Source organism: Syzygium oleosum, unplaced genomic scaffold (assembly GCF_021117445.2).
Source record: "Syzygium oleosum isolate NSW1041296 unplaced genomic scaffold, Sole_v2.1 Sole_v2.17, whole genome shotgun sequence".
NCBI lineage: Eukaryota > Viridiplantae > Streptophyta > Magnoliopsida > Myrtales > Myrtaceae > Syzygium > Syzygium oleosum.
The window spans coordinates 7,837,660-7,861,149 of NW_026607501.1; the positions used below are offsets into that span (position 1 = coordinate 7,837,660).

Sequence of the window (23,490 nt, forward strand, 5' to 3'; positions counted from 1 at the left end):
TTGATGGCTAAAGTATTTCAGATTCCCGGGAGGTACTTCATTCGTTACATTACAAGAATTTTTAGGAGAAAGTAACCTCAAAGGTTCAAAGTGGGGGATGAATCTTCGCAAGGGAACATAACCTCATACTAATTCCCCCAAATGAATGCTGTTTTTGCTGCCTATCCTATTCAGGTTTTCAACAGCATCGTCTATAAAACTCACTAGATCACCCGGAGTGCAAACCAGCGACCAATTTTGGAGAAAGTCAAAGTCCCCTAGAACATCAACGCGGGCTTTGGCTGTGCAACAACTCCGAGGTTGTGGTTCAAGCATCATTCTGTATGTGTTGCCAACTTTAATGCTCAATTCAGAGAACTTGGGATTGCTCAAAGTTTCCACCGTATCCAGGATATCTCGATGTTTTTCGAAGCCCTCTGCATCTTTCATTTTCATTGCAATCTTTTTTATGGAAGCAAGGTTCAAAGCTAATTGCTGCACTGTTAAGGATGAGTGCTGGATGGTATCATCATCGCCTCTCAGAAGATAGTACAGTTGGCCCAAGTATGCGAAGGCAAAACGTGTTATGAAAATAAGGAAGTCGTAGAAGTTCATGCCTGTGAAAGAATAGCTTCATATCAGTGCACAACACAGAATAACCACAACCAGAGTTCAATATTGTCAATTTAGCATACTTCATATGGATTGAGGCACAAATTCAACCTCACAATAGAGACTACCTTGAAGATGAAAATCAGAGCTGACTCCGTGAAGTCTACAGCAAAATCCAACAGAAGCATAATAGACAGTAACTTGAACTAAAGAAGAAAAGAGAAAGAATGATACCTGTATTTGCAGCAAGATTGCGCTGACAAAGACCTTCAAAGTCATCACATATATCCCGAATGTCCTCTATGTACTCCTTTGCATCATTGTAGTCCCTTGAGAGCAAATCCCACTGTGAGAATGACAAGTAAAATGCATCATTAGCTTCACCACATCTCTCATTTCTATCTTGAATGCCACTATTTGGCTGAATTGGCGATACTTACTATCCAGAATAAGTTATGTGCATTGAACCAGTTATGGTTTATGGATATTGTATCCTCCTGAAGTATTAGGAATACATATTAGACAAAACGTGAAGCATCAAGTGTACATTCATGCAATCTAAAGGCATGTGACAACCTTTAAGAGAACTTCAGTGAAAATTAACATTCTATCAGCAAAAAAACTTTCATCCTATCGGCCACTAGTTGGAATGCATATAGTCATTAGTTGAAATTAAATATCGAAGAAGTGGGAACTAAAGCCCTAGCATTAACAGAAACACATGAGAGAGAGAGAGAGAGAGAGAGAGAGAGAGAGAGAGAGAGAGAGAGATACTAAATTTTGAACTTGATGGTACCATCCACTCGGAACAAAGATAATCTCATTCTCCTCTTGGATGCACTCCGTCCAGACTGTCTGCAGTTATTATTACAATTTCGCATATAAAATTAAGCACAAATAATGAGAAAATCAATCAACTGGTATATCTCTAGACATTTGCTACCTCCTTAAAACCAGGAAAGGTCATTTCGCTCACATCGCTGAAGATATCATACACAGAGTTTTTCATATTCCTACAAGTGGAATGAAAAGGGATGGTGAGCCAAATAAAACCATAATTCATGAAGGTAGCAAAGAGAATACACAGTACCTAACCGTACATGTCTTGTATCTGAATGAGTACATTACAACAAAGAAACAGAAAACAGAGAGAGAAAGGAGTGGAATGGTAGACAATGGCCAAAAGGTCACAACAGTTAATTGATTACAATCCCATTTCTCAATCTGTAACAAAAAGCTTTCGGGAAGTCAAGCTAATTACTAGCTAAAAGGGTAAAATCCTGCTATAAACCTGTCGAACACAAGGTGACGCTGCAAGGGAGACAGGAAAAGCCACTGTTTCTTCCCACATACGTTCGCAGACCAGCTATATGACCTGAACACATCAGCATGAAGAGGAGTCCAAGATCCTGAGAACAAAGCCAAAGAAAAGTCTGACTGATCTGTGAATAATCAACTTCCTTCACCTCCCCCCTTCTTTCTTCTTTGATAATGAGGTAAATTCATGCAAAAAGGTACTTGTAACATCCATGCTCGAACCTTTTGCTCCCATGTAAACAAAACGGTAATCAGAGCAACCTATATCATCAGTCTCTTGGTACATTTCAGGATCCGTATGCATACGATAACAATCAAGGTACAGGTTGAGCCAATCATCATGAAAGAATACCGGTGTTGTGTATGCTACATAGTCGGGATAGTCCTGAGATTTACATTAATGATCAATGAAAATGTCAGAGAGGAAAAAAATGGTCCAAAATTCTTTCTGCAAGTGAACAATACTTTGAGATCTCTATTGAAGGAACGACAAAAAAGAAGCAAAGCCCTAAATTATGTCATATACAAGAACCCGAAGTGCAATATGCAACGAATAATCCACTATGCAAAATGAACAAAAACAACACCCCAGAGTTCATGTATGGTAATGCCTCAAGAGCTTAAGGAGGAGGGTCACTTCCTTTTAAATAGAACTCTTTGTTCCCTTCATGAATAGATACCGTGCCAAGATCTAGTATATCATTCAAAACTTAACTTTTTATAATTCTTAATAAGTTTTATTCCATTACATCATACCTTCACTCAAATCTTCAAATTTTAGTAGGGTACAATTCATGCAAAGATACACCTATTATTCCTAAATCATCATTTCGGTGACAAACCAAACAGGTAATGGAGGAGCCCGAACCAGCCTTTTGGTGCCCCTAATAAGAATATACTTTCATCCAACAGCTGTTAATGAGTTGAATCTGGCAGGTAATACTTACTTTCACAAAATGCCAATCCTTCAAATAAAGCAGAGGCGGTCTATCACTGGTCGAAATGTCGCTTTCCTCCGGCTTGCATCCCATAAGCCAATGCTCAGCAAACTCCGAGACCGACATCTCTACTCTCTTCTGGTCTGTAAATTCTCTCGTGCCACAATCAGCTACCTTTCATGAAACAACGGCTCAATTAAATAAAAACAAAATGGCAGGGGTGAACCTCCAAGCATGAGTCTCATCTCCAAAATACCAAATTGTCATGACACCACCCTTTCGAAATGATCAAGAATAGACATTTAGTTAGCACGCAATCGATATCATGACATGGGTTTGTCTCCCTCACCACCTTAAACCACCGAACATCGTTGCAATTGCAGATGGGTCTTTCGCATACCGCGGACCCAACAAACGGGTCAATGACTCGAGAACAAACAGCCCAGATCAAAAATGCGAGGAATTCGTCGAAGCCGATACCTGAACTCTGGATTTGCCGAAATGGGTAGCAAAGAATGGGAGGTTGGGGCGTCCATCGCGGGTGACCCAGTCCTTGCAAGCTCTCCAATCGTCCATGAGACCCGTGAGCACCACCGGTTGATTCTTGCGCAGGTACCTCTCCACGAACTCCTGATAAGTCAGCTCTTTGCCGTTCAACCTCTCTATGTGCCCCGCGATTCGAAGACCCATCTCGGAATTAACGCGGGAACTCGAAGCGAACTGCCATGGTGTTGTCTTGTTTCTTCTTCTTGGCGCTCCGATGGAGGAGGAGGAGCTCAAGATGTAGCAGAAGCTGAAGGGGCGGGAGCAAAGCGGTCGTCAAAGCGTGAGAACTTGCGGGATTTTATGTTTCTCTCCTATTCATGTTAATTCATTTTCACTTTTTTTTTTATCAAAATGCATTAGCTTATTTTTTCATATTCTTGTTTTCTAGTTTATTAGGAAAAATTTCAAATAATGCCATGAATTGAATTTTGTTTTAAATAAGGACTCGAAATGATTATGTCTGTTCCAAAGAAGGATTTGACTTTCTAGATGATAAGGATATTTTCGTCCTTTTAACTTTTTTTGAATTTTTTCCCTTTTCATTTTTCCTTTCTTTTCTTATTTCCTTTTTTCTTTCTTTTTTTTTCCTTTTTCTGATTTTTTCCTTCTTTGCCGATTGCCAACCGGCAAAACAACCGGCAAAACTTGAAAAGGGCTGGGTGAGGGTCGCCCTTGCTTGATCTAGCGAGGGCCACCCTCACCGACAATAGGCGAGGGATGCTCCTAGGCGAGCCCCTCGTTTGTGGCTTTCGAGAGCGACCTTGCCTAGGGTGAGGGTCGCCTTGCCAGCTGCCGACAAGGAGGCCCTCGCCTAGCCCTTTCCGGGCTTTGTCAGCAGTCGGTGATCAAAGAAGAAGAAAGAGAAAACCATAAAAAGGAACAAAAAAAAGAAAGAGGAAAAAAGAAAAGAAAATTTAAATTTAAATATTTTCGGACGAAAATACCTTTCACTAGTTGGAATGTTTCGCCGGTCAGCGACAGGAGGTCAGACCTTTATTTGAAATCGCCATGACCATTTCAGATCCTTATTTAATACAAAGTTCACTTTATATCTTTGTTCGAAAAAAACGAAAGTATTTTAGGTTTTTATTTGAAATTTTCAAACTTTATTACTATTTATGTTTACTTTTTTTTTTGGCAAAAAAATTCCATATTCCCCGTTTTGAACGATACGTCTTTTTCCTCTGTTCATCCGATAAAGATCAGTAAATTTCCAAGTGTCCACCTTTTACTCAGACCCGACCACGGAGGCTACGTGCCCGTGTGGAATTTGCAGAGCTACGAAGGTGGACACCAACCATTGGTCGGACCTTCGCACGCTCGGCAACGATGGGCTCCCTCACCGCAGCTCGTCCTCATCTGCAACAAGTCGAAGTCGAACGCCTCCCACAGAGAGTAGAGAGCAGCTGTTCGGCAGCAGAGGCATGGCGGATCCTACACCAAGCCTTCCCTCTTCTTCTTCTCTTGATGCGTATTCATCTCTCTTCACCTCTCTCCGTTTTTTTATTTTTATTTTTTAACTCGTTACTCTTGAATCATTGCATGCTCTCTAGTTCTTGTTGGTGTTCTGATAGTCTTTTTTTCCTCTTTATTCTTTGTCCGTTCTTGACGCAAAATTAGTGTCTTCTCTTGATGGGTATGATGTATCTGGGGTGGGGTTGTATATCTTGATCTTGGGTTTGGTCGGGGCATGTGCTTATCATATAAATAAGTGGATTTTTTTTTGTCAGTTCTCAGTATAGGCTCAAGAGTGTTTTAAGGGGGCTCATCTTGCCGTGCTTGCTTTTGTGCTTTCTGTTCTGTTCCACTGATCATGAAATATGGAGATAGTAATTTTAGTACAGTGAGAACTTTCCCACTGTGTAGTAGAAGCATGGTCATGGATTGAAGCCCTCAGGAAGGCTCTTTATCTTGGAATCACCTGGTTTGGTGGGACAAAGGTGGGATTGGTCAGTGCTCCAAGAGGTTCAAACATCTAACATCATATAAAAAATTTGACAAAAAGAGTCATAAAAAGATGGAGGAGCGGCCCCAAGACATGCTCATGGTCTGCCTACCAATGAGCTCCTTTGCATCCTAAATTCTCAAAAGTTGATTTAACAGGGGTTGGGCGAACTTTAATGTAGGCAAAACAAAAACTCGAAAATGATTACATGTTTGATTGAGCTTTTGCATTGGTTTGCATGTGAGTGTCTTCTACTTGTTGCCGTTGCCTTCCTCAGTGAATGTGTTATTATCTGATGACATTGTGTCTGCTAGTCATTTCTACTTAGTTTCTTTTTGACTTACTATGTTGACCTTGATGCTGGAGAAGTGGTAAGAAAGACTACTCCACCGCAATTCTGGAGCGTAAGAAGTCTCCTAATCGTCTGATTGTGGACGAAGCGATCAATGACGACAATTCTGTGGTTTCCATGCACCCTTCCACAATGGAGAAGCTTCAGTTGTTCAGAGGAGATACAGTTTTGCTTAAGGTGGGTTTTTTTCCTTCTCTCTAGCTGCTTGGAGATGATTAAATAATCTCTTACTCTCGCTTTCTTTGTAAAAGGGCAAGAAGCGAAGAGACACCGTTTGTGTCGTGCTTGCTGAAGAACAATGCGAAGAACCGAAAATTAGGATCAACAAAGTTGTTCGAGCTAACCTCAGAGTACGCCTTGGAGACGTCATATCTGTCCATCAATGTCCTGATTTAAAGTATGGAAGGAGGGTTCATATTCTTCCGATTGATGATACCATTGAGGGAGTGACTGGCAACTTGTTTGATGCATATTTGAAGCGTAGGTCTCAAATTCTCTCTCTCTAAGTCACTATTCTCTCACCTCTGCAGTTTTTACTCACTGCAATTTTGGGTCAGATAAGATATGTAGCTTGTCTTTTATTGTTTTGCAGCTTATTTCTTGGAATCATACCGCCCTGTGAGGAAAGGTGATCTTTTCCTTGTTAGAGGTGGCATGAGAAGTGTTGAATTTAAAGTAATAGAGACGGACCCGGGTGAATACTGCATTGTCGCACCAGATACTGAGATCTTCTGTGAAGGAGATCCCATCAAACGTGAGGAAGAGGAGAGACTGACTGAAGTGGGCTACGACGATGTTGGTGGAGTGAGGAAACAAATGGCTCAGATACGTGAGCTTGTAGAACTTCCTCTTAGGCATCCACAGCTGTTCAAGTCCATTGGTGTGAAACCCCCCAAGGGCATCTTGCTTTATGGGCCGCCAGGATCTGGAAAAACATTGATCGCGAGAGCTGTAGCTAATGAAACTGGTGCATTCTTCTTTTTAATCAACGGACCTGAAATTATGTCGAAATTAGCTGGCGAGAGTGAAAGCAATTTGAGGAAGGCTTTTGAGGAAGCCGAAAAGAATGCTCCAGCAATCATTTTTATTGATGAGCTAGACTCTATTGCGCCAAAGAGGGAAAAAACACATGGTGAAGTGGAGAGGCGGATTGTTTCTCAACTTCTGACCCTGATGGATGGTCTTAAAAGCAGGGCACATGTGATTGTCATTGGAGCTACCAATCGACCCAACAGCATTGACCCTGCTTTGAGAAGATTCGGAAGATTTGATCGGGAAATTGATATTGGTGTACCGGATGAGGTTGGGAGGTTGGAAATTCTGAGAATCCATACGAAGAATATGAAGCTCGCAGATGATGTGAGATTCTTTCATTGCCTTTGATGAATAAGTAACAGAATTTTTTTTTCCTTTCATGAGAGTGACAGTCCCTGATGTCTACTATTGTTGTGTCCCAGGTTGATCTAGAAAGAGTGGCAAAAGATACCCATGGTTATGTTGGTGCCGATCTTGCTGCTCTTTGCACTGAAGCTGCTCTTCAATGTATCCGTGAGAAAATGGATGTGATTGATCTGGAGGATGAAACCATTGATGCTGAAGTTCTGAATTCAATGGCCGTGACAAATGAACACTTCAAAACTGCTCTGGGAGCTTCCAATCCTTCGGCGTTACGGGAGACGGTGAGTTCATTTTATAACCATTTTAGGTTTTAGGGTCATGTTTGTTCTGTTTGCGGCACATCACGGTGAAGGGGATAAAGTTCTTTGCCTGTCTACTTGTTCGGCACTTTGGATTAGTTTTGTAATGAACTGGAGGGCAGAATTAAGTAAACATGCCTGGATATTTTGTTGGTAGGTTGTGGAAGTTCCAAATGTCTCCTGGGATGATATTGGTGGGCTGGATAATGTCAAAAGAGAACTTCAAGAGGTTTGTAGATGGTCAATAATTATTCTAATCTATTCCTTTATTTTTTTCTGATATTGAACTTTGATTTGGTGACAGACTGTCCAATACCCAGTGGAGCATCCTGAGAAATTTGAGAAATTTGGCATGTCCCCTTCGAAGGGTGTTCTCTTTTATGGTCCTCCTGGTTGTGGGAAAACTCTTCTAGCAAAAGCAATTGCTAATGAATGCCAGGCAAATTTCATAAGTGTTAAAGGTCCCGAGCTGCTGACAATGTGGTTTGGAGAAAGTGAAGCAAATGTGAGAGAGATTTTTGACAAGGCGAGGCAATCTGCTCCTTGTGTTCTTTTCTTTGATGAACTTGATTCCATTGCAACTCAGGTACATCCTTTGTCCCCCCCTCGATTTCTAGAACCATATATGATACGCTTGTGCTTTTGGTCTCTTTAAATACATGACAAAGTGGGTCTCTAATTGCAGATTGCCATGTTTTCACTTTTGACATAACAGAAAACTTTCTTCTCTTGTTCGTTGCATTAGTGGAGATGCTTACATTTGTTTATGTTGCTGAATGCTTTCAGCGTGGAAGTTCTGTGGGTGATGCTGGTGGTGCTGCAGATAGGGTTCTGAATCAGCTTCTAACAGAAATGGATGGAATGACGGCGAAAAAAACTGTTTTCATAATAGGGGCAACAAATAGGCCAGATATCATTGACCCAGCATTGCTCAGGCCTGGACGATTGGACCAACTAATATATATTCCTCTGCCTGATGAGGCTTCTCGTCTCCAGATTTTCAAAGCATGCCTGAGGAAGTCCCCTGTCTCTAGAGATGTCGACTTGGCAGCTCTTGCACGTTATACTCACGGTTTCAGTGGTGCTGATATCACTGAAATATGTCAGCGTGCTTGCAAGTATGCTATCAGAGAAAATATCGAGAAGGTAATGGGAGTTGTTCCCTTTAACTCAAATTTGAAGCTTTCATCACTATGCAATCAGAAAACTAATTGAAATTTCATTCTCTGACTTCTCTGACTTAAATGTGGAAGCTTTTACAGGCTTCCAATATGGGCCTGTATGTACATGAACGTCTTAGTAACTGATGCATTCAATGGTGGATGTGTTATGTGTAGCAATTATGGCAGGTGGCATCACCATTTTTTATACTGTTTGCCATACAGCGATAGAAAATTGAACTTAGAGGTCTTGGTGCCAGAAGTTGATAATTGAATGCACGTATGTTTTGGTGTGTGGGGTGTTGCTCCCATTATGCTTCTTAATGTTTTTTAGAATCCATTAGTGGAGGTTGTTTTTTGTGAATTCTGAACCAACAAAATAATGGTTCATAGATGTTCTTAACTATACTCCATGGGGTTGGAGTTAGGCTCAGTGACTTCTTTCCCTTTACTTCTGAACTTGCTTGATTTGTGTGCTTGCAGGATATTGAAAGAGAGAAACGGAAGAGAGAGAACCCGGAAGCAATGGAGGAGGATGTTGCTGATGACATCTCTGAAATTAAGGCAGCGCACTTCGAGGAGTCGATGAAATACGCGCGTCGAAGTGTCAGTGATGCGGACATACGGAAATACCAACTCTTCGCTCAGACTCTGCAGCAATCCCGTGGTTTTGGATCTGAGTTCCGGTTCCCTGACCGTCCCGAGAATGCCGCTGCAGGAGGAGCTTCCGACCCATTTGCTTCTGCCCATGCTGCTGGAGATGATGATGATCTGTACAGCTGAGCTTTAGACAAATTTAAAACTTGCAGGTTTTTTCTTCTTCCTGGTAGAAATTCACGAGATGTCGTAGCTTATCTGATACATGTTCAGAAATGATCAAATTCAAACCGTTATGATTTGAATATTCAGTATACTGGTTTTAGTAAGCGCAAGTCTTCCTATTTAGGATCGTTTGAAGAGGATAATCTGACCACATTGATTTACTGATTTAACAGGTATGTGGGGAGAGCTGCTTCCTCTGCGCTATGTTAGTTTGAACCCCGTTTCATAATAAACCAGCAGCACAGAAATGCGATGCTGTCTTCCTGGCATCTATAACAGTGAGTAATACCTACTTTTTCACCTTCTTTCAGAACTGGAGTTGCTAATCTGTGTCGAGGATTGCAACTCTTGGTGAGTTTTATATTTTTCTCGAATGTAAATAGTAAGTGCATGGGAAGTCTTTCCTTCCCTTAACCATGTGGCCTGTGACCCACACTTGGCAAAGGCGTGAATTTTCTTTCTCTCCGTATAATAAATAAAGTGGCCCTTTTGTCAAAAGCAATGCAGCGAGAAACAGGGCTTTATGGTACATACAACTCTTTCTGCTAAGATCCTTTGAAGCATTCACGTGGGATACAATGTAAATATAAGTTGCAATCCATGCATGTGTTAAGAGAACCAAACATGAGACCCCTCCATGTTCTCGAGTGGGATTGAGTAATTTCCCCACAGATTCTTCAATTCTTTAGGACCAACACTATAAGATTGTGGATCTCCCTGGTAGGGGTCCATCCAGTCTCTAGAGTAAGCCTGTACTTTGTTTTTAACTCACACATGCACGTCACGTGAGAGCCGAGAAAGAGCCAGAGAGGCATCTTGGGCTTTTTTAGGCTGATTGTCCTTGGCGTTTAACTTCTTGCGGTATCCAGAAGATGCTGCAACACTTCCATGAGCAAGTTCTCAGTTTAAAACCTTTCACACTCTTCATCCATGTTTTAACTTGAAAGATAAAAACCAAAGTCATAGTCACTAGATTATTAAGTGTCCAAAGGAGCACATATTCAGTTGAAAGATGAAGCTAGCAGTGTCATCATTATACCACTTTAAAGAGTTATGATGGCTTGTTATTGTTAATGAGTTTGATCTAGAATGGTCTCTCCTTTGAAGCATATTGCATTCTAATCTCCATCACCTCCCTTTGCACATGGTGGGGGCCTGAACTTTTGCATGAAATGAAGGGGAGCTAGCTTCATGTTGTTTTATTCATTGGTGAGACGTGGGTTTTCCTTGTTTTTTTCGTTTCTGCACAACCCAATCACAATCCCCTCAAATTCCCCACCACCACACAACCTTCCATACCCTCTATCCATCATCAAATCACCAATTATTAAAAAGAGAAAAGAAGATAAGGAAAATCAGATGCGAAGCCAATAGTGCATGCACAATTCCGCCAGCACCACCATCCTCATAGCCGCTTTCACAAGATATGATAGAAAATGACTTGACGGTTGGGGCAATATTTTGTTGCCTCTATCTCTCTCAAACGCCCCACCACTCATCTTGGGGAAAGACAAAAGAAAGTGAGGGCCAATATTTGCCAAGGAAAGTAATGTCAGCGTCTTTCTGTGTCAACACTTTTGCTCATCTACTTATATTGAAAAGAACACTTTTGCTCATCTTGGTGTCGAATCAGCTAAAATATCAGACGCTGTTACTCCTAACTGATCTTTACAATGACCTCTCATCTACTTCTAGCTAGTTATGAAAGCTTAAGAATTGGATTTATTTCAACTAAACTAGACTAAAATTGTCATTGGTTTCCTGAGCCATAATGGGCTGAAGAGGATGAATAAGCCAGTGAGCTGTGTGAAGACCCCTGGAGGATCAGTAGTTGAGCTGGAGTCACCGACGACGACGAGTAGGATGGGACCTCCGTGCTTTTCGCGACTTGGCAACTGTTTGGCTTGTGGGCCTCGACCCCCGTGGTCGGATCTTGTCGGATCTCTCTCAATAATGCCACGACATCTTTCATTGTGGGTCGATCCTCGAAGCGATTGCTCGTGCATAGCAGCGCGATCCCGAGTGCTTGGAGCATTTCCTGTACCTGCGTGTCCGGATGGCCTTGGAGCTTCGGATCCAGGATCTCCACCGGGTCCTTCTTGCTCTTCAAATAGTCCCGGACCCATTGGATGACGTGTTGGCCATCGGGGAATGACGGGTCCACCGGCCTCTTCCCGGATATGATCTCTAGCAGGACCACTCCGAAGCTGTACACATCGCTTTTCTCGGTAATCTTCAGCATGCAAGCATACTCTGCAGATACAATAATTGAGGATTTCATTACTCTTCGGAATGGTAATTGGATGTCATCGATTGCAGCTGAAAAAGACAGTGTACATGCTTTTACTTTTACGCCTGAACGTGCACAATCCAGAAGGAGCCAAACGGGTGACATCTTTGGCCTAATACATGCAAATTTGCAATGTCACATCGTGCTTACAAGTGAACAGATACCGTGCATGCAAAAGGCATATATGGTCACGCCAACGTATGATTTCCATGTAATACTGCCAATTATGCGTTTAAAGGTCACTTCTCACGATACAAAAGCAAACGATAAAGCAGCAACACTCGATGATCTGAGTGACCAATCCTTGTTCTTGAGACCCCATTTACCGTTTTGTCATTTATGACCCAAAAGCGATTATAGATTAGATGTTCATGCTAAAGGGTTTCTAATCCTCTCCTTAACCCTTCTCGTTCTGGACAAAAAAGTCGAACTGAAATTGTCAAACTATCACGAACTTAATGAAATGACATGGAAAATGATTAGGGAATGAACATGTACCGGGTGCAATGTAGCCGTAGGAGCCAGCGAACTGCGGGCTTGTTGAGAGAGAGGCATTGCCGTTCTCGACCAGCTTGGCAAGCCCGAAGTCGGCCAGGCACGCCTCGTATCGATCCCCTAACAGTATGTTATGAGCCTTCACGTCACGGTGCAAGATTGGTGGGACGCAGTCTTGGTGCAAGTAGGCCAATCCCTCGGCCACTCCTAATGCTATCTTGAACCTCGTCTCCCACCCGACTGATCCCGCGGAATTGCCCTCGTGTAATAGAGCACCTAATGTGCCATTAGGCATGTAGTCGTAGAATAGCAATTTTGCTCTCTTGTTCGCGCCCCATCCTAATAATCGGACAATGTTCCGGTGCCGGATTCGCGCCAACGTGGCGATCTCGGCCGAGAAGGCAGCCACGGAGAACTTCTCCAACACTTGGAACTTCTTCACCGCGACAGTCAGCCCGGACGGGATGGTCACCCGGTAGACCACGCCGGACCGGCCACGGCCGATCACGTTGGCAGCCGTCAAGCACCTCGCCACGTCAGCGACCGACAGGTCGAGCTTCTGGTAGAGCGTCACTTCCCAAGGTGGGCCCATCTCCACGTCACGGTCCCCTTCGCCGGGCCCACCACGGAAGCCCATTGGGCCCCTCCTCTTCGATCCGAGGATGATGTAGAGCGCCGCCAGGAGCAAGGCGCAAGCCGCGCAGAGCAGGACCACCATCGCCACGCGCGCGCCGGAGACGAGCCTGGAGCCGCCGCGCTCGCCGGCGCCGCAGCCGACGTTACCGGAGAAGCAGAGGGAGGGGTTCCCGGAGAGGACGCTCAGGGGGAGCCTCGCGAAGAAGGGGGTGTCCGGCACGCGCCCGGAGAAGTTGTTGTGGGAGATGTTGAGGACCACGAGGTTCTGCATGTCGGCGATGAACCGGAGGTCCCCGGAGAGCTGGTTGTGGGAGACGTCCAGCACGCCGAGCCGGTCGAGGTCGGCGAACTCCGCCGGGACGTCGCCGGAGAGCTGGTTGCAGCTCAGGTTCAGCGCGATCTCCAGCGCCGGGATGCCGCCGAGGCTCGCCGGGATGTCCCCGGTGAGCTGGTTGCTGCTGAGGTCGAGCAGCTGGAGCTTCGCGCACGAACCGAGTTGGGTCGGGATCGGGCCGGAGACCCGGTTCTTCGCGAGGACGAGCTTGGTGAGCGAGCTCAGCGAGCCGAGGTTCGGGCTCAGCGGGCCCTCGATCAAGTTGTCGGAGAAGTCGACGAGCTGCAACGAAGCCAGCCGGTTCAGGCTGCTCGGCAAGTTCCCGGATATTGAATTCGAGTGCAAATCCAAGAACGTCAGGTTCCGGCAGCCGGAAATCTCGTCGGGGATCGGACCGGTGATCCGGTTCGACCCGAGGTCCAGGAAATTGATGCTGCTCAGGTTCCCTACCTGGCGGGGGACCGGCCCGGTGAGCCGGTTGCCGTTCGCCCTGAACCGGACCAGCGACCCGCATTGCCCGATCTCCGGCGGGATCTCGCCGGAGATGTTGTTGGACAAGAGCAAGAGCTTGTTGAGCTTCTTCAGTTGGAATATTCCCCTGGGGATGGGACCGGTCAGGCCATTCTGGGACAAATCCAGGGCCTCCAGGTTTTGACAGTTGGAAATGGACGGTGGGATCATGCCCTGGAGCTTGTTCTGCCACAGGAACAGCAGCGTCAGGTTCGTTAGATTGCCCAGCTCGGAAGGGATGGTGCCCGTGATTTGATTGTTGTCGAGCTCGATGTAAGTCATCTCGCGGCAGTTCCCGAGCTGCCTCGGGATCTGGCCGGAGATCTGGTTGACGCTGAGCTGCAGCTCCTCGAGGCCGGTCAGGTTCCCGACGCTCGCCGGGATGCTCCCCGTCAACGAATTCATCGATATGTCGATCAGGACGAGGCTCTCGCAGTTGCCAATCTCGGGCGGGATGATGCCCACCAGTTCGTTCTGCCACAACAGCAGGCTCTGCAGGTTCTGCAGGTTTCCCAGCTGGCTCGGGATAAATCCCGACAGCGAATTCTCATACAAGTAGATGTTTTGAAGATTGGTGCACTGGCCAAGCTCGGGCGGGATCGGCCCCGATAGGAGCGCGGTGTATATGGCAAGGGTCTCGAGCTTCTTGAGCTCACCGAGGCTCGAGGGGAGGAACCCGGAGATGCTGGTTTCGGCCAGGCCTATCATGACCAGGTTCGTGCAATTGCCGATTTCTTGGGGCAATGGCCCTCCGAGGTTCTTGTTCCCGCCGGCCCTCACAACTTCGAGGTTGCTAAGCTTCCCTATCCCGGATGGTATTTCGCCACTGAGTTGATTGTCGTATAGCATCAGCGACATCAAGCTTGTGAGGTTCCCTATCAGGGCAGGTATCGAGCCTTCGAGCCGGTTCGAGTTCAAGTAGAGTTGCTCGAGCTGGGGCAAGCCGCAGAGCTCGCTCGGGATCTCCCCCGTCAGGGCATTGTCGCTCAAGTCCAAGTACGTCAACTCGGGGAGCGAGCCAATCTCTTTTGGGATCGACCCAGTGAGGTTTGTCCCCGACAGGACGAGCTTCTGCAAAGAATGCAGCGAGCTCAGATTGAAGGGGACGTACCCGAGCAAATCGATGTATCTCAGGCTCAGCTCAACCACCTCACTGTTGGAGTTGCAAGTGACTCCGAACCACCAGCACGGAGTTTCATCGGCCGGGTTCCAATCGCTCAATGCCTCAAGCGATCCGTTTAGGCTCGTCTTCCATGAGAGAAGGGCTTGGCCTTGCGGGTTGACGGCAGAGGCCGAGCAAAGGAAAGGCATGACAAGAAGCAGAAAAGAGAAGAAGCATAGGGAGGTGGGGAGAGTCCATGGATTTACAGGCATTAGAACAAGCAACAATTAAAACTATAATGCTACGAACTCCGAGGTGAGGGGAACAGAAAGGAGGGTTGTTTGTGCTTGAGCAGCCTAGGGAGCGGCAATGGTTGGAGAACTCAAATCATGTCTTGGTGGGCTAAGTGTCCTTTTTTTCTCTCTTTTTTCTTTATGAATGTATAACCACATGCATATGTAAGAAGCAAATTAAATGTTCCCAGAATCTCCGGATCCAAGAAACAGCTAGGCCATGATGTTTGTGCAGAGAGGAGTGGAATTTTAAGATTGGTTGCTTCTTCTTTTTGCATTAGTTTACTGAGGTGGGGAGGTGGGAAAGGAGAAAGAGAGAACACTTGCTGACTTTTTTAATTTGAATTGGGGAGGAGGAGGAGGAGAAAAGAGTAGAGAAGAGAGATGGGCTAACTGGCAAAAGTAAGAGTCTCTGTCTGTAATTTTGTTCTAAACTATTCATTAAGTTTATCTTACAGTGGCCTTGTGGCACAGAATCAATTTGGCATTGCCTCTTTTCTCACTCAGTTCGGAGACCCCTTTTCACATCCGAAAACTGCGGGAATGGTTCTTCTCATTGAGTGAAATGGAAGATAAAGCCTTGTGTTTCAGTTTTTCGATTGCCTTGCTTACCTTTTGATATGCCTCAGGTTGATGTTTCATTTTCACTCGAAAAGTTGCCATTTCGATGACATAGTAAAACGTCACTACGTCTCTGTCTCTCCACCAGTTCATGTCCAAAACCCGGAGAGCTTGGCTTGAGGCCAAAAGGTTTTTGTCTTAGGGAACTAAAACGTGATTCAGAGCAGCATTAGAGGTCAGATTTAGATCTGAAATCAATGGATAGAAATATGCAGACAGGGACTGAGTCTGCAGCTAGAAAACTGTTTCTGCTAAATTTCTTTTTCTCCATGATGGGATCTATGACACGCTCAATACTTCCATTAGTACCATTTCCTAATTCTGTAATTACATGAATTAGGAAAACAATTATAAATGTGAGTTGTCAGAAGAAAAACGAAAAACAAAAGGGGGTGTGAAAACTCCCTCCTCTAGCATTATCAGAGTTCTATATGACAGAGAATTACGCAGCAAAGTTTTCCACACAATAAAAAATCAAATGGAGATCCCATCATGTGACTCCATTGTCCACCCACCACAAAATCCATAACCTCTTTTCTAATTTAAAAGCTAAGCAAGGAAGGAGAAAAGAAAGGTGCGGTCACGTGATGTCGTGTGACGAGCAGCCATGTTCTACAGACACTGCCTTCCTCGTGACTTAATCTGTGGAGTGCTTATGTTATTGTAGGAACCTTTTGCATTGTTATACAAGTGTCCACTGGGGAATCTTGGCACGAGGTGGGGAGGTCGCACATGATGAGCTGAGAAAGAGGGAGAGATGATGAGTTTTCTGAGTTGTTTATCTGATTCTTCATTATTTTCTTTATCTTGGGTTTTATAAATTTGATATTGAAAGATGGCAAAGAGGAAGAGACAACAACCACCCATCAAAAGTAGAGAAGCCCCCCTAACCTACACCACCACCAGCTTCCATTCGCCATAATCTCTGTATTGATGTCGACATTAAGCTTTGCCCTTATCATGAGCTCGTGCACATTCTTGAATGATTGCAGTGTTGCATCTAACGTCTTCTGTAATACCAGTTGGTCTTCAATCCACCTGTTTGAAAGCGATTCCAATCGAATGTATGTGTGTCACCACGCACATAGGAATATCTTCTGTAATACCAGTTGGCCTTCATGTCCATCCCATGATGTTTATCAGCCACACACTATCCTTGGACAAGACGGCATGCATGGCATTATCCACAGTGATGTGGAATCTGTTCTATAGTATTCGAGAAGTTACAGGCCATGTAGGTATAATTGGATTGGACTTTAATCGCCTTTTTAAGATCGAAAGGGGTGTCACTTGTTAGGTGTTTTGCTTCTCCATCTTTGCTTAGTCCGCATAAAAAAAGGTGATGTCAAACTATAATTAGAGGTTCTTGTGGTTACAAACTTTAAAGTTCGAATTTCGGTTCTAGTGTATTTTAATCACAAAAGATAAAAAGGATGCGTCAAGTTAAGCTTTTCCAATGAACAATAGACCTCTAAAGTCTCTTGACAAAAAGTTAGGGTGCTTGGTAAAAAATTTTTTTGAATCACTTTAAAAAAATGTTAGCATCCACAGCATTTTCAGAATGCAACTTTCAGGGGTAATGGACTTTTTTCTCTTCCAAAATTACCCTAACAAATATTTTCATTTTTCAGTCATGCCCACCTAAGAAACTATTCATTTTCTTCGATGTTGCAAATCTAGGTCGCCAATAAAGCTTCGCCGAGGGTTGCGCGAGGCTAGCACACTGTCGCCAATGGTCACCGAGGGTGGCTGAGGTTCGCTGAGCCTCGTCGACTGTCTTAGGTCTATTAGGCGAGATCTAAAGGGGTCGTAGCTCATGCAAGATCTAACGAGTAGAGGGGTTGACAAGGCTAATTGAGGGTTGCCGGTAGACCTGTTAAACGGGTGGGTCGGGTCGGGTTTGGGTCGGGTCATAAATGGTCCGACCCAAATTGACCAATTAACCCGTTTATGACCAATTTATTCATAGTGTAAATATTTCGATTCATACCCGACCCGACCCATATTGCTAAAACACTTTTATATTTAACCTAATATAGGAATACTTGTTTCTTATGATTTTTTTTTTTAAATTATACTGCTAAAACATTTTATGCAATACAAAGCTAGTGAAAATTTTTTATAATTTTTTTTTAAATTGAGGTTCTGTTTGTTTTATAAAAAATGCGACATTTCTAGAAAATATTTTCCATAAAGTCATTATCTAAGAAAAGAAAAAAAAATTAATATTTTTTTTATTTTTTAAATCGAATTTTAATTATTTTTTTATTTTTTTTTTTTCCTTTATTTTTGGCCGATAGAAGGTCGCCGGCCAGCGAGGACGAGCTCGCCGGAGGCCGGCGAAGCTCGTTCTCGCCGGCCTCCGGCGAGGTTGTCCCGCCCTGGTGGCCGGTGGCCGTGGCGACCACCGCGAAATAAAAAAAAAAAGAAAAAGAAAGAAGAAAAATAAAAGAAAAAGAGAAAAATAAAAATAATTAAATTTCGATTTTTTAAAATATTTTTGTAAAGAGAGAGAGAGTGTGGAAATCTAGGTCGCCAATAAAGATTCGCCGAGGGTTGCGCAAGGCTAGCACACTGTCGCCAATGGTCACCGAGGGTGGCTAAAATTTAAAGCCCATTTAAGGTCTGGATTCTTTAAAATTAAAGTGACCATATATGACCATTTATTTTTAAAGGTCATATATGGGTTTAAGACCCATTTTGACACCTGAGGGTTGCCGGTTGCGAGGCTTGCCAAAGCTCTAGATCTATTTGTCACATCACGGGATTGCAGATTTTTTCATTGAGTATCGCTTGGATTTATTCTGCTCGCCAAGGTGGTGCGACCTCGCCTGGGCTTACGGTGATCGTCACTCAGATCTATTCTGATCAGATTTGTTTGTCGTGAGGTTCGCCGAGGTTAGCGTTACATGAGGTTGCGGGACCTTGTAGGCCTCACCTGAGCTCGCGGCCGCACACCCTCTCCTGAAACTTCTAGCTACTGTTGCTTCTTTGTTGCCGAAGCTTCCGGTTCCAACTCTTGTCGCTTCAATCTCTATGATCTTCTTTTTTTTCACTTCAAAGCTGCTTTACAATAAGATGTCAAAACTCAATTATCCAAATGCTCTTTGTTTCCACTAAATACATATTACGTGAAACATCTTTGGAAAAATGACTTTGCATTTTCCCAAAATCTAATCAAACGCATCATGAGCACTATTAACTTGGGCTTATACCCCTCCTTTTACCCGAATAAATATGAATTTTTATTATAGGCAAAACGTCCAACTTTCAAGTGAATTTTACATAACTTCGATGGAATGATAGAAATTAATCCTTAAGTCTTTCATAGATTAAATTAAACACAATGATTCTTCGTTCCATGCTGGCAAAACAAAACTATATACCAAAATAAGAATTGCTCCATGAAGTCTAAACTTCAAGACCACCATGCCTGAGATGATGTGGAAGAACAAACATTATATATGCACAAGGTGAATTATACCTATAGCGATATTAAAATAAGATGGTCTTGATGCATTTGACAGACGTATTAAATGCAGCATTTAAGCTTTTAAATTTATTCATTGTGGAATTATTACGTTTGATTTGCCAAAGAAAAAGTCATTATGGACCTAACACAGAACCTGTACTTTTGACTTACTTTCAATTAGTCAAATTTAGCAGCTCTAGCTTAATTTGATTGCTCAAAAGCGAAAGCTTTTGGACCCTCTTGTGAATAATTGAAAGTATATTGAAGCCGAATTAAAGCCACGTTGAAAGTTTTATTAAATGCACTAATTAATTAAAATCATACGAATCGCGGGTCTTCTTTTTCGGTTTTTTTTTTGTTTTTCAACTAACGAGGTATAGAGGTCTTATATATATTCCAATAAAATATTTTTTCTATGTCACATACATAGAGTGATTGACACGTGCTATTAACTTTTCGGAAAAAAATAATTAAATCATACCGAATATGAATTTAGATTTCATGCATATATCACGGATCGGAAGATAATGTTTGGAAAAAGTTGGGATAATATATATAGTGCATTTCGGCTGCTTTAGAGAAATCATTGATAACAATAATCGGAAATAGTGTTAGGGAAAAGTTGATGTAGCCAATGATCGGTCAATTGCTGTATGATTTTGACCAAAGAAAAGTTTATAATGTGGGCCCTAACCGCACGACTGGATGGTATATACTAAATAATCCAAATCGATTCAAATCGAGGGTCCGTTTATCTAACAAAAAATATATGATTTAAAAAATATTTTTTTAAAATAATCTTTTATATTGCTTAAAATAATTAGTCGATGAAAATATTTTTATTGTTACCAAACATTTTCATGGACGATAAAAATATTTTTCATTCATTTATTTTTTAAGTAATACAACAATTAATTTTTCGCGAAAGATCACTTTTAAGGCAAACCCTTTCTGCAGGCAATTCTTTCCTTGATGTTCCTCCAACCCCTTCTTTTGTTTATCTCTAGGCATTATTATCTTCTTTAATTATAACGTGGATGATGATCTAATCTTCCCGTCTTTTTAGGTTAATGGCCTCTATAACTTTTCTTCTTTCGGCTCCAAAAGAGGGGTGCCCACCAGTGTGTATATATATAATTGAGGGGAAAACGACAGAATATGCCATAGTTAATTTGTCACTTTATTATAAAAATAAGGAAAGAAACCACAAACACTCTAAATTATGCCAAATGCAACACATCTATCCTAAAAAAAATTTTGTGATATTAAAAATTTCAAACTATACCCACTATGACACATTTACCATCCGTCAATGTTCTCTTAGATGATTTTTCAGTCAAAACATCGTCATTTTTATTTCACTTAAGTCAAATGGGCACTATATCAACACTGTTTACTTTATGGCGTCTATGTAGGCAGATTTTTAATGGTTCTCATTGATAGAGCTTTGATGGAGGGTAAATATGTCGCACGTGTAATTTTTGGGGCAAATATGTTACAAAGGACATAGTTTAAGGTTTTTAGTAACTTTTGCCTTAAAAATAATTCACTTTTTCTCATTTTTTGCATGGACCGCAGCTATTGAAAGCTAAAGCATGCAAATCAAAATGAAGCAAATGGAGGAGTAACTCTCTTCCCCTAATCAAGGAATTTTTTTCAATAGGTCTTACATATTTATTTTCTCTAGTTTGCCATGTCATCGTGCACGACCATTGATCAAAACCGATGTTCAACTCTAAATGATTCATTTTTCGCAAAACAAACGTACCCGAAGTCGATCTATGAATTGTGATGCACAGATCACTGCAAGGCAAATCCTTTGTGCAAGCAATTCTTTCCTTCATGCTCCTCCAACCCCTTCTTTTGTTTTTTGACTTCTTTCGTTTATAATGTGGATGATGATCTAATTTTCCCGTCCTTTGAGGTTAATGGCCTCATTAGCTTTTCTTCTTTGGACACCAAAAGAGGGGTTCCCACAGGTGTGTATATATAATTAAGGTGAAAAGACAGATTATCCTATAGTTCACTTGTTACTTTACTATAAAAATAGTCTTCACTATTCTCATTTTTGCATGGACCACACCTATTGAAAGCTGAAGCCATGCAAATCGAAATGAAGCAAATGGAGAAGTAACTCTCTTCCTTTGATCAAGGAAATATTTTAATAGGTCTTACATATATTTTTCTTGAATTTGCCATGTCATCGTTCACGGCCATTGATCATAACCGATGTTCAACTCTAGATCTGAGCTTACACACTTAAGGCTCGCCATATGCAACCCCGACATCTAACTCATCAGACCGACTTCGATTATCACATTTATATTATGTTTGGTCATCTTAGTGAGAATTCTTGTATCATGATAAATATAATACCGTCGTCGCATGGTGCCGAAAATTAGCAATTTCACGACATGTAGGCTTGGTTAATAATGAACAAGCAGAATTAGCAACAACAAAAAAAGACTAATGAAAGACTAAATTACCCAAAAAAAGAATAATGAAAATACCAAAAGTCCCTTTTTTTTCTTTAAAAACAAAAAATAAAGAACTAAAGAGAAAAGTCGCGGTTGACTTTCGAGCAGGCAAGCTTGGGGGTGGACCTCGGTATTCCAAGCGAATATAACAATATTAATGGTCACAAATATAATCCAAAAAAATACAGGTTATCGCATGCATGTGGAAAGAGCATCTAACGTTAACTTGCAGCAGCTGTTCAACTTGAGTTTGAAGATATGGTAGGAATCAAACCTCGGTCTGCAGCTAATTAAATCTCTTATTGTCTTGAGAATCTTGTCTAATGAGGGGATGATCTAAGCTGTTAATCCGGTGGTGATTGGGTTTTGAATCTGTCTTAAAGTAAGCACATGTAGAGCACCTTGGAATTTGCGAAACCCTCGTTCGTTGAACATGCAAGAAGAGTTGTTAATCGAGGATCGATCTTATCTTTCATGGTTTCCTAGATTATCTCCCACAATGATTGTCCGGGGGGGCTTGTGTCTTCTTGAACTTTCCAACCCCTCTTGTTCTCTACGCCTTTCTACACCAGTTTAAGTTTCACGAGAAGGAACCATCTCTAGAACTTTTCTTCTTTTATTAGTTAATGAAGTGGGGAGAGGCGAGTAGTCCGGGTGAAACCTTTTAATGTTGCTACAAATGTCTCGCACTCTGTTACAGGATGTTCGGTTTGAGCCATAGTTATTCCGTGCCACTGGCGCCCGAAGAATTGAGGTTGGCGAACCCATTATCCACGGTCTCACCAAGATGCTACCAATCAAGATGTCTCTCGACACGAGATATGACGTAGTTATAAACGCAGCATGGGTCCTTCAAACATTCACTCATGTCGTGAATCAAATTCGGGACTTCATGGAAGACATGAGATCCCTTTATGACTAGGCTAGCCATCAATAGAACACATTGTCATATACGGTAGTATAATTAAATGAGTACCCGTAAGACTTGTTAGAAACTTAGATATATCTTATTAGGAATAATAGATTCAATTTTCAAGACACCGATTATGCATAACACGAGGGCAGTCAGTGCATTGGAAACCGTTAGATTTCCTTAATTAGTTGCTTAACAAGTATCTCTAGGGTATTCATTGACATAATCCTAATTAAATACCTTATGTTTCAATCATTGGTTTGCTTTTGTTGCTCTCCTCCGGTGGAAACTTAGAATTAATAAATTTTTCCCACTAGTGGAGTTATAAAGATGAATGCACAAGTATACCTCATGTTTTTGTTGTTAAATAACTGCATTCATTCCATAGGATAAGAAGAGATATAATAAAAGATGAATACAATTTCTTATATTTAATATATTATTTGGTAACATAGTTGTAAAGAGAAAAATCCAAATATGACACGACATGATACTGTCAAATCTCATTATAACACGAAAAAATGCGTATTAACCGACACTTTTTCATCATCATTAGATTACTTAACATGTGGAATCAAAGTTACGATGTTTTATGCTAACTCCAATTAAAACAAATGATGAATATAATTTAAGTAGACCTATCAAAATAGATCATAAATCCATTTCTTAAGTCATATTTGATGGTTTGGTTGTTATATGGGTTAATCATATTCGGTAAATTGATCATAAATGGGTTTAATATGGATGTTAAATAAGTTCATAACTTACTTAGATCCAACCCACCTCTATGGCTCTCTCGCCCGCACTTGATCTTGAGCTCGCTCACTTTGTGCTTTCACCTTAGTTTAGGTATGAGTTTTTCTAGATTTGGTTATTACAAAAGTATTTTAGCAATATTGGTTGAGTTGGGTATGAGCCACTAAATTTATATTGCATGAAAATGAGTTAATTTGGGTCGGACCATTTTTTACCCGACCCG

The 23,490-nt window shown here is 42.2% G+C and overlaps 3 protein-coding genes across 6 annotated transcripts; 1 reads left to right on the forward strand and 2 right to left on the reverse strand.

The window, feature by feature from the left end:
• LOC115678990 (arginine-specific demethylase JMJ20) lies at positions 1–3,676 on the reverse strand. Of its 2 annotated transcripts, XM_030602501.2 has the most exons (9): positions 3,327–3,676; positions 2,856–3,020; positions 2,131–2,293; positions 1,883–2,000; positions 1,535–1,604; positions 1,366–1,446; positions 1,032–1,088; positions 826–937; positions 1–596 (listed from the first exon to the last, which is right to left on the reverse strand). In XM_030602501.2, the coding sequence occupies exons 1-9, from the start codon at positions 3,534–3,536 to the stop codon at positions 124–126; spliced, it is 1,449 nt and encodes a 482-aa protein (XP_030458361.2). In that variant the 5' UTR covers positions 3,537–3,676; the 3' UTR covers positions 1–123. The 2 variants fall into 2 exon arrangements, with proteins under 2 accessions (XP_030458361.2, XP_056175427.1); XM_056319452.1 differs by lacking the exon at positions 1,032–1,088.
• Positions 3,677–4,650: 974 nt separating this feature from the next.
• Positions 4,651–9,866, forward strand: LOC115678820 (cell division cycle protein 48 homolog). 3 transcript variants are annotated; one of them, XM_056319079.1, is made up of 10 exons: positions 4,651–4,863; positions 5,666–5,866; positions 5,941–6,169; positions 6,282–7,048; positions 7,147–7,368; positions 7,544–7,615; positions 7,691–7,972; positions 8,173–8,532; positions 9,030–9,355; positions 9,542–9,866. In XM_056319079.1, the coding sequence occupies exons 2-9, from the start codon at positions 5,807–5,809 to the stop codon at positions 9,327–9,329; spliced, it is 2,292 nt and encodes a 763-aa protein (XP_056175054.1). In that variant the 5' UTR covers positions 4,651–4,863; positions 5,666–5,806; the 3' UTR covers positions 9,330–9,355; positions 9,542–9,866. The 3 variants fall into 3 exon arrangements, with proteins under 3 accessions (XP_056175054.1, XP_030458133.1, XP_030458132.1); XM_030602273.2 differs by having other exon boundaries at positions 5,707–5,866; XM_030602272.2 differs by having other exon boundaries at positions 5,707–5,866; positions 9,030–9,342.
• Positions 9,867–10,742: 876 nt separating this feature from the next.
• Positions 10,743–15,038, reverse strand: LOC115678819 (leucine-rich repeat receptor-like serine/threonine-protein kinase RGI4). The gene is made up of 2 exons (XM_030602271.2): positions 12,157–15,038; positions 10,743–11,621 (listed from the first exon to the last, which is right to left on the reverse strand). The coding sequence occupies exons 1-2, from the start codon at positions 15,005–15,007 to the stop codon at positions 11,119–11,121; spliced, it is 3,354 nt and encodes a 1,117-aa protein (XP_030458131.2). The 5' UTR covers positions 15,008–15,038; the 3' UTR covers positions 10,743–11,118.
• Between the last annotated feature and the right edge of the window lie 8,452 nt (positions 15,039–23,490).